The 10934-nt window shown below is 29.6% G+C and overlaps 2 protein-coding genes across 2 annotated transcripts; both read left to right on the top strand.

The window, feature by feature from the left end:
- The first annotated feature begins 573 nt into the window (after positions 1–573).
- Positions 574–3016, top strand: LOC106763737 (very-long-chain enoyl-CoA reductase). The gene is made up of 2 exons (XM_014647903.2): positions 574–972; positions 2372–3016. Exons 1-2 carry the CDS (start codon positions 646–648, stop codon positions 2840–2842), a joined length of 798 nt encoding a protein of 265 aa, XP_014503389.1. The 5' UTR covers positions 574–645; the 3' UTR covers positions 2843–3016.
- A 2470-nt stretch (positions 3017–5486) lies between these two features.
- LOC106767496 (steroid 5-alpha-reductase DET2-like) lies at positions 5487–7087 on the top strand. The gene is made up of 2 exons (XM_014652405.2): positions 5487–5973; positions 6519–7087. The coding sequence occupies exons 1-2, from the start codon at positions 5647–5649 to the stop codon at positions 6987–6989; spliced, it is 798 nt and encodes a 265-aa protein (XP_014507891.1). The 5' UTR covers positions 5487–5646; the 3' UTR covers positions 6990–7087.
- Positions 7088–10934: the final 3847 nt, after the last annotated feature.

Below are 10934 nucleotides of genomic sequence, written 5' to 3'. Positions count from 1 at the left end.
GAGAAGTATCAAGTTTTAAAATTAAATATGAACAAATGAGAACTGTGCAAAGAAGTAAATTTCGGTTTGGATTTGTTCATACACCACGCATGGCACACATTTAAGACTGGACAAGTTGATTTATGATTGCTTTCCATTTTAGCTTTCAGCTATACATAGGTGTGTTGGAACAAGAAGAAATTAGAGGATTTTTATGATTTCTAAAATTTAAGAAAAAAAACAACCCTTTCAATAAATTAAGATTAGTTATGATGATTTTAAATTTTAAATTTTAGTTTATTATCATTTATAAATTAAGAAAATGATTACATTGACAATACTTCTACCAACAGGATGCTGAATGTTTTAATAAACAAAAAAATTATTAAACACTACAAACAACCGTTTGAGAATTCAAGATAAAATAATGTGAACTTTTGTATTTATAAAGAAAAAATAAAAAATAATAAAACTCAACAAATGAAAAAGGAGTGATTTAACTTTAATCAAATTTATTATTTTATGACTTCCTTGCCCACGTGTGGATCCCACTACAACTATATTCGACCCAAATGTGGTTATAAAATGGCTTCATCATCGACTTTTCTCCTTCAAGAGGTCAAAGAAACAAACCATAAAACTGCTTAGCATCATCACATCTACACGATGGTGATGTCTACCTTTCTGAGCTTCATCTTCCCGCCGCCTCCTTCTCTGGTGGTTTCTACCATGTCAGTGATAAGCCTCGTCTCACTGGCAAATACTGGTTTGTCAGAAATTAGAGGGAAGCATTTGAACTATTCCAAGTTTTGGAATGTTAACCCTTCTTCGGAAAAGCAGATAAAGTTGTCAAGTAAAGCTGGAATGCTTCTGTTATACACTCCTGCTTTTCTTGCTGGCCTTGCTTCCTTCTGGATCTTTCCTCATGAAGGTCTCAGATCCACCCTCCTTCAATCTGCGGTTACTCTGCATTTCTTCAAGAGGGACTTTGAGGTGAGTTACACTAAGTTTATGCTTGTGTAGTTATGTTTTCACAATACCTAATAGGTTTGGAATTTGGAATTTGGAATTTGGAATTTGGAATTAATATTGTATTATATGTATGGACGAAAAAATAGTTAGTTGGGTTTTAAATATCATGACTTTAGGTTTTGTGAAAATGTTTTACTTACTTTATGTGATATTGTTACTGATGCAGTCATAATTGTGGTTGTGAGTAAGAAAAAACATTATGTTGCGGTTGGAATTATTAAACTTTAGAATGCTATTTAAAACCATGCTTTAATGGTTTGTGATGAAATGAATTTTGGGAGTGTTTGGTACAGAGATTTTTTTGTTTTTCTTCCTTTTTATAATGACTTTTCTGTTTAGGTTATCATTTAATTTTGGAAAACCGTCTTGGTAGTTTGTTAGGATGGTGTAATGTATATAGAATTTAGCAGGATTGGTTTGGGGTCCATTATATTTGTCAGTACTTTTCTGAAATACTAAAGATCGTGTTAAAAACTCGTAAAACCTTGGAACTTAGGAACTTGTAAAAGGATTCTATCATAGACTTGATAATAAAGAACAAGGTTTTATGTTGGGGCTAGGGTTTCCTTGCGATGTTTGTCATTGCAAGAAATTGAAGTTGCAAGAAATATGGTTAATGGAGTTGCAACAGTAGTGATTGCGATGAATCGAAAAACTTGAGGCGGCAGCTAAAATCATTGTTCACAAACCCATTTTAGAAACCTGGGCAAAGAATAATGGTTCAATGTTTGACTGGAAATGACGGGGATTTTGTTTTGAGTGCTGAAATAATTTTTCTTTTTTCAGTTTTGGTTTCTGGTACCTGGGCTTATGGTTTTGTTGCTGCTATATGATTTCTTTTGGGAGTTGTAGAGTACACAAAAGTGAATGCAGTTTTTACTCAACTGTGTAGATTCTGTTTGTTCACAGGATTTGGAATAAAAGGAATTGTGTGAAAGAAATTAAATGCATTGCTTATGATGCAAATGAGTTTTAAATCATGGTTTTTGCTCACAACTGTGTTGGAGCTGTTCTTGTTTCATGCTATCCACAATCATGGCTTGACAGTAATGTGGAGGCTGCCAGATCACCATGATGCCATCTGCAATTTGAATCTAAATGAAACCAATTTCAGGAGAATTTTTCAATTTGAATTTAAGCAATTCAATTTTTCTACTTTTCAAATTTAATTTATCATTTGTTTTATAGAATCAGTCTTACGGAACTTCTAGAAATGAGCACCCTTGTACAAGGCTTTCATCAAATTCTTGATAAGACAGAATCTAAGCTCTGTTTTGATAACACTAAACAACCCAAGGTGCCTGATTTGCTTGTTCTTTTATTAGATTTCAGCTCAATTAAGAATGCTGTTAATGTGTAGGTTCTGTTTATTCACAAATATAGTGGCGGCATGCTTCTTGATTCTGCAATCCCCATCACTCTGAGTTATTTCCTATCAGCTGCGACTATGGTCTATGCTCAACACTTAACACAAGGGCTTCCAGAACCACCAATCAATCTGCTGTATCCTGGCATTGTGATGTTTGTGATTGGCATCATTGGCAACTTCTACCACCACTACCTTCTGTCCAATTTGAGGGCAAAGGGTGAGAAGGAGTACAAGATTCCAAAGGGTGGCTTGTTTGGGATTGTGATATGCCCCCACTACCTTTTTGAGATTATTCAATTTTATGGGGTCACCTTCATTTCTCAGACACTATATGCATTCTGTTTCACTTTAGGCACTACTTTCTACTTGCTAGGTAGGAGTTATACAACTAGGAAATGGTATCTTTCTAAGTTTGAGGATTTCCCTAAGAATGTTAAGGCTATCATCCCATTTGTCTTCTAGACTGGCATATGAACAACTAGTTTTACTTGAGTTATATGTGTGGTAGGTTGTGTTTTTTGGAACTGTAACTCACCAATATCAGAATTTTGGTGATTCGATCAGTTATTGTAACTTTGGGTGATTATTTGTAGTGAATATATTGAAAGAGGAAAAGAAGTACCTAACTTTATCTAATGTCATTTGGTAACTTTAGAAAATACCTTAACTTTTCTAATTTTCATGTTGAAACATAGAAACGTATTCTGCACTGTCAACCATTTAAAAATGCATAAGATATGGAAATTTTATCAATTTCAAAAGTTGTTTTTGGCCAAGAGAACGATGCAATAGAAACTCCTAAATTGAGGGTGGAGAGGATAATTTTAAATTGGACGATAGCAACAAGCTTCAACATATTTTTTGAACATTTAGAGCCTCAATCAGAGAACTTGAACATTCTGGAGGTGTGATTGTTTACTGAATAATAATTGCTAATTGCATTCTTCTGATTACTAAAAGTATGTCAATAAATAATTGTTATTTAGTGTTGGAAGCACATTGAACACAATCCAAAATATAGGAAACAAAAATTGTCTAGAAAAATCCTTAAACTTATCAATGTCCAATATCAGCTATGAAGATTATTAATTAAATTATGAAATAGATAATGATTTATAATTCATTCTAATGAAGAATTTTCCATGCACATAATGCTTTTGTAAGCACGTTACTAAACTGTTTTTCTTTTTTAAAAAAAATGTATTTTTATCAAATAATAACTATAAAAGTCTAAAGTAATTAATATAAATAAAAGCATTATTTTGGTGGACTCAGTTAATGACAAAACTTTATGTTACACTAGATAGAAGATATTCATTGCTTCGTGCACCCATGATTTCTTGAGGCACCCCATAGGTATGCTGAAATGATTCTTTCGTTTTTCTCCTTCCTTTCTAAGAGTTTTGGTACTTGTAACCTTTTGATTCATTAATGAAAAATTCTATGTTTCTCTCACTCCTCTACAAGCATTGTTTCTTACCTATAAAGTGTGCGTTCTATCTCAATCAATCGCCTATTTTGGCCCAACAAAATATAAAGAAATGTAAATAAATAAAGTAATATGTTACATAACATATTGTTGGTTCGGTTGAGAGAGTTAATTTTAAACATTTGATATACTCCTTTAATTTCATCCATTAATTTGTAATTTATAATAACTATAATTTAAAGCAAATGAAACATATTACATAACAAAAAAATATTATTTCATGTAAGTTTCTCATTTGAGATATATCTCCATTAAAAATATACTTTATTTTTTGTTGTCAACTTACTCAAAGGAAGAGTAGTCATTTGAGTAAGATAGTGTAAGAGATTTGATTGTTTCAATGAAGAGTTCTAAGTTGAAACTTCTATTATGGATCCTCATATTATTTAAGCAAAAAACATATCATTAAATAAATAAAAATTAAGCATATTTAGTTATAAATTGTAAATTATTTTGGATATATTTTTTAATACAAAAGCACAAGTATTTATACCTAAAATATGAAAACGTTAACAAACTTAGTAATGAAATATGTAGAAAATAAAATTAGGTAATGGAATTTATGAAACTATGATGATTGGATAATAAAATATATAATCAATTTTAAATTTACTAATAATTTTGTGTTTTTCTTAACTTTAAAAAGTTTATCCTTTAAATAAAATAAGTCTTTATTACTAATAATAAAACATTTTTCTATTACTTTAATTAACTTCATTACATATAAATTATTTAAATTAGAGAAATTGTTACAATTTTATGTTTTTCAGTTTCAATTGCGAAGTTAAAGAATAAGATATTGCATACAATGTGGAATGAACTACCTTTAAATCTTCGAAAAGTTAGAATTAATTCATTTTTAAAATTTTGATTTAATTTAGTTCTTAAAATTTTAAATGTGTTAATTTAATCTATTTAATCAAATTTTATTAAATTTATTTAACATTTTAAATAATACTTTTTTAACACAACATTTGAATTATATCAAATAAAATAATATAAACAACTCAAATATTATTATAAAATATCTTTAAAATATTAAATAAATTTAATTAAAAGAATAAGATCGACGTATTTCTAAAATTGGAGACCAAATGAGGGGTAAGTTTTGAAGATGACACTAATTCTAATTTTTATAAAAAATTAAGAAATTAAAAAATATTTAACTAATTTATAAGTGTTTGTTTCAAATTTTAATGTATTTTAGCTTCAAATTTTAGAAATAAATAAATATAATCATTTTAAATCAACCAATTTTTTTACTTGCTAAGTGATATTCAAAACTTACATTCTATAAATAATTCAAACATTAATATATAACCCATTTAACATGCAAAAAAAATTAAAGCAATTATATTAAGAAAACTATATTTCTACGTTTTTTAAATTTTGCTATCATTGCAAATTGAGATAGATTACTTATTTATTAAAAAGTTAAACAAATTGAATTATAAAAAAAGCCATTAAGTCAACACACATTTTAGAATTTAAAAAACACATACAAATTATTTACTAATATAATTTTCACGTGTTTGGCAAGTTGGGTAAGATATGATACCCTTCTTAGCATACCAATCCAACCTTTAGCTCTTTAGCTTTATTCCATTAATGATTCTGTTTTGCTTTAATCACAAAAACAATAGTTGTGGATCTCGCTATAATTACTGCAACACAACATGTAACTATATAAGTGAACCATTACCGATCATTTTCTTTAGCTGAGTCCGAGAAACAAAAACAAGGTCTGAAAGAGGTTATAGAATTAGCATACGGCACCATGGTGATGTCTGTTTTGTTGAGCTTCATGTTCCCACCGCCACCTTCTCTGGTGGTTTCAGGGTTGACAGTGATAAGCTTCCTGATACTTGTGACTTCTTTCCTGTCAGAAATTAGAGGGAAGCATTTGAACTATTCCAAGTTTTGGAATTCTAATCCCTCTGCACAAAAGCAGATCAAGTTGTCAAGTAAAGCTGGCATGCTTCTCTTGTACACTCCTGCTTTCCTTGCTGGCCTTGCATCCTTCTGGATCTTTCCTCCTCAAAGTTTGAGGTCCATCATCCTTCAATCTGCTGTTACTTTCCATTTCTTCAAGAGGGTCTTTGAGGTAACACTTCCTTTCTTCTACCAGCCATAAAAACAACACCTGTGTAATATAAGGTTTGAAGTTTAAGGTTTGATAAAAACAACACCTGTGTAATATAAGGTTTGAAGTTTAGAATGATAATACAAATTCAAGTGCTACTTTAAATCTCATATCGAGTAAAGATGAAAAAGTTGAGTCCTTTAGAATAAAAAACTTCTGAATTTATTATTTTAAGATTTTGGATTAACAAACAACTGTCAAGATAAACTATAGATTCTAACACCATATTAGATTCCAATTCAAAACCAATAGAAATCAACAAACAGATGTCTATTCCCTTTCTCTTTTATTTCATTTTCATTGTGTTTTCTATCTGTATGATACCATTCATTATCAAATACGTAATTGTCTCAATCTATATCATTTTCTCTCTTCCGACTTTGACTTTTTATCAATAAATCCAGCACAATCTACATCATTTTATCTTGGAACAATTAATTGATTGCATCACAAACTTGTTCTTTTACTGGATTTCAGTTGAAGTAAGAATGTTTGTTGATGTGTAGGTTCTGTTTATTCACAAATATAGTGGAGGCATGACTCTTGAATCTGCAATCCCCATCACTCTGAGTTATTTCCTATCAGCAGCAACCATGACCTATGCTCAAAACCTTACAAATGGCCTTCCAGAGCCAGCAATGAATCTGTTGTATCCTGGCGTTGTGGTTTTTGTGGTAGCCATCATTGGCAACTTCTACCACCACTACCTGCTATCCAACTTGAGGGGAGAGGGTGAAAAGGAGTACAAGATTCCAAAGGGTGGCCTTTTTGGGGTTGTGATCTGCCCCCATTACCTCTTTGAGATCACTGTGTTTTATGGAATCTTCTTCATTTCTCAGACACTATATGCATTCTCTTTCGCTATAGGCACTAATTTGTACTTGCTGGGTAGGAGTTACTCCACTAGGAAATGGTATGTTTCCAAGTTTGAAGATTTTCCTAAGAGTGTTAAGGCTGTCATACCATTCGTCTTCTAAATGTTGCAATCAACATATAATTTTACTTATGTACTGTGTTTGGATGAAGATTGGATAAAGCAGATTATTAATAAAACTGATTTTGGTGTTGTAGTTTATGTTTTATCTAATACAGAAACTGTTTTAAGCTGAAATTACTCTTAATAGTTTTCATTTTTAATATCATAAACATGGATCTGAGACTTCACACACCCGATCAAACAAGCACTTATATTCAAAGTAAAATCTGAAAATAGAAGGCCAATTAGTATCCTAATCTGCACTTATATTGATGGTGCAGCTACTGAATTAAGAGAAGAAATAGAAAAATGGCTAACTTTAAGACTTCAATTCCTAAAAATTTATGTTGGGCTTTTATTGAAAGAGGAGGTTCACTAATAAGACACAACACTAATGAAATCTCATTCCAGTTATATAAATATATTGAGACTATTTTACCACGTCGAAAACCACCAAGGAGATATTTCTGTTTGAAATTTTCTTCCATACCAAATTTGAACATCATACATGATTTGAAACTAGCATAATTTCTCATACATAGTAAATTAATGCAACTCAAATAAACAATATGAGCAAAGCAATGAAAACAACGTTTTGGGAGACCGAACTACATTTAATAGTTAATGACCGAATGGTAAACCAACACAATCTATTAACAAGACCAAACAGTCAATGATAGGTAAGGCTTAAGAAGTGACCGAACACAATTAAGGACTGAACATTAGAGTAAATCGAACACTAAAATGCTACCGAATACTATAACTAGACCGACCACTAACACATGACCGAATACTAGAACATGACCGAATACTAGAGCTATACCGAATACCAAAACAAGGGCGATTATTGAAAGTAGACCGAACACTATGGCTAGACTGAAAACTATAATTAAACCTAATACGAGGTAATATCGAATGCTAGTTAAGACCGAGCACTAATATAAGATCAAGCACTAATGTAAGACAGAACACTACTATGAGACTGAACACTAGAATAACCGAACACTAGAGCTAAACTGAACACTTATAACTTAGACCGAACACTTAGAACTCAGACCAAATACTAAGAATTTAGACAAACACTTATAGCTTAGACCGAACACTTAGAGCTTAGGCCGAATACTAGTGTAAGATTGATCACTAAAGCATGACCGAACAGTCATTAAAAGATAAGGCCCATAAGAGGTCTATGTAGTTAAGACCGAACACCACTACAAGGTCGAGCGGTTAGAGACTCCCTGTACTCAGTAGAACTGCATAATTCTGCACTACAAAACTGCAGAACTATGAAATTACACTTAACTTTACCAATTCATAACATTTCCCGAACTTCTATCCTCCAAACTTGTATCATATATTAAATTACATTCTTCTAAGGGTGTCAAAACCTTTCTATACATTTTCTAAAGGGTCTGCTACCAAATTCATGATCCAAAACACCATCATCATCAACTTATGGACTCAAATTAAATTTTACTGGATTTTAGCACAATTTGAGTGACTTAAGGACTTTAACAAGTCCTAAATATCTTACCCAAATTCTCTTCACTGACCAATTTAACGTTTAACCCCAAATTTCCATTTTCACTACCACACTTCCTCAAAACTCACTTAAAAGCAACATCAACAACTAAATGCAGAAAAGTTTCACACGGTCAGAGGCCATATTATCTCATACAACTATATGAATCACACAATCACCTAATTACATATACATGCAAATTTCCACACCGCATTACACAGTATCACAATTCAATAGCACATCAATCAATTAAATTAACTAGTTTCCCTTACCTCTAATAGAATTGGACAACTTCTACAACCTTCAGAAATTTGCTTGCACCTAAGAAAATTCTAAGAACACCTATGAACCACGAATTGATGAAAGAAAATCAACTGTAGAACCAAAATGAAGTCAGAAAGAGGAAAAGAAGACTGTTGAACACATGCAAACATAAATGCTCTTGCATGTGCTAGGAATTTTAGAAATTACCAAGAATAAGAGAACAAAACTTACCAGCTCTACCCACTAAACCAATCAGTGAAACACAAAGCTCTTGATGCCAGGATCACCTGGGTATCTCCTGATCGTCGAACAGATGAGCCACCGGTGAGAATTTCTAGAGAAAAGGGAGAGAAAGAGTAGAGAATAATGTTTTAGAAAGATAAAAAGTATTTAGATAATTAACCGAGTGTTTGAAATTTCTATTTATACTGTTGGCTTATTTTAACACAAAGTATTCGGTTTCATTGTTTTAATATATCTATCTACTTTAATAATTTGGATTTTTACTTTAGTGATTAATGGATCATTATCTTTATAGAGTATTTCACTTTTTCATTTTTACTCAATATGAAACTTAGACTCGTAAGTGAATTATCTAACAGTTTATTATAAGGAAAGCAACTATAAACTACAAAAGCCATTACTCACACAGTACTTTATTAGCCTGGTGTAGTCTTAATGCAAGGTCTCAAATTGTTAGAGAATTCGATCAATAGTTTGGACATCGTATTTCTTTGGTCCATTCAATTTAGTTACTTTAGTTTTTTTTTTGTTTACTTTAGTCATTGTATTTTTTAAAATAATTCAATTTCATATTTTCTTAATTAATGTTATCGCTGTTGTGTTTGTACATACCATATATCAATTGATACAATTTTCAATTTTTTTAAATCTTAAAAAAAATTATCACATGTTAATTGTGTCACATGACACTAATAATGTCACATGTGATTTGTTATTGTTTGTTTTCAATTTAGTTTACATATTTATAATTTTAATTTAATTTAGTTTTTTTAAAAATTGGAAATTTTAAATTTCTTTTAAATTTTAAAAAAAATTATCAATGTTAAATCATGTCACATATTAATAGTGTCACATGTAATTGTTACTACCACATGATATTGTTTGTTTTCAATTTAGTCGATATATTTATAATTTTAATTTAATTTAGTTTTTTTTTCTTAAAAAATGGACGAATTTGATTTCTTTCCAACTTGAAACTAAATTAATAATTAAAATTAATTAAAACTTTTATATAATATATATATATATATATATATATATATATATATATATATATTTTTACATCAAATCACTTCACATAAATATTTAAATTAATTTAATTTTAAAATTTTTACATAAAATATATTTAATGTGACAAGTGTCACTTGTAACTTTTAAACGTTTGATGTAACAAATATTTTAATGTGATAGGAGTCACTTTATATTTACATTTTCAATATTTTAAAAAAATTATAACTTAGGATTTTTATGTAAAAATATAAAAGAAAAATTGAATATTTAAGTAAAGTGATCTTACGTCTAAATTATAAAAGTATTTAATATGTATGTATAAATTATAATTAGATTAATTATTGATTAGGTTTTAAATTAGAAAAAAGTAAAATTAATTTATTTGAAAAAAAAAATTGAATAAAAATTATAAATATAAAAATTAATTGAAAACAAACAATTACACATGAACAACTTTTGTTTTTTTAAAAAAAAATATAAAAAATTAGAAAATATAAATACATTTTTTTTTTAAAATTTCACTAATTGACACGATCATGATATTAACATTAATGTAACAAAAATACTAAATTAAACTATTAAAAAAACTAAATTAAATCTAAAAAATAAAAAGACAAAATTGAACTAATAAACAAATATGAGGACTGGATATATAAAAGCTTATAGAAATTATGATAATTGGAGAAAGCGACCTTTTCGATAAACAAAGAGTTTGGGAAAGGGAAAGAAAATTGAGAGAGAGAGTACAGAGATATTGAGTTGTGTAAATATATGAAAGGGTGACGTGATGAATAATCAGAAATCTTAATGATAACATCTTGACAATTTAATAACAGTTTATACATAAATAGATATAAGTATTATATCATTCGTAATTATAGATATTAATTATCTATAAAAGAACTT

This window comes from Vigna radiata, chromosome 1, assembly GCF_000741045.1.
Source record: "Vigna radiata var. radiata cultivar VC1973A chromosome 1, Vradiata_ver6, whole genome shotgun sequence".
NCBI lineage: Eukaryota > Viridiplantae > Streptophyta > Magnoliopsida > Fabales > Fabaceae > Vigna > Vigna radiata.
This window is presented reverse-complemented; position numbering and strand designations above follow the sequence as displayed.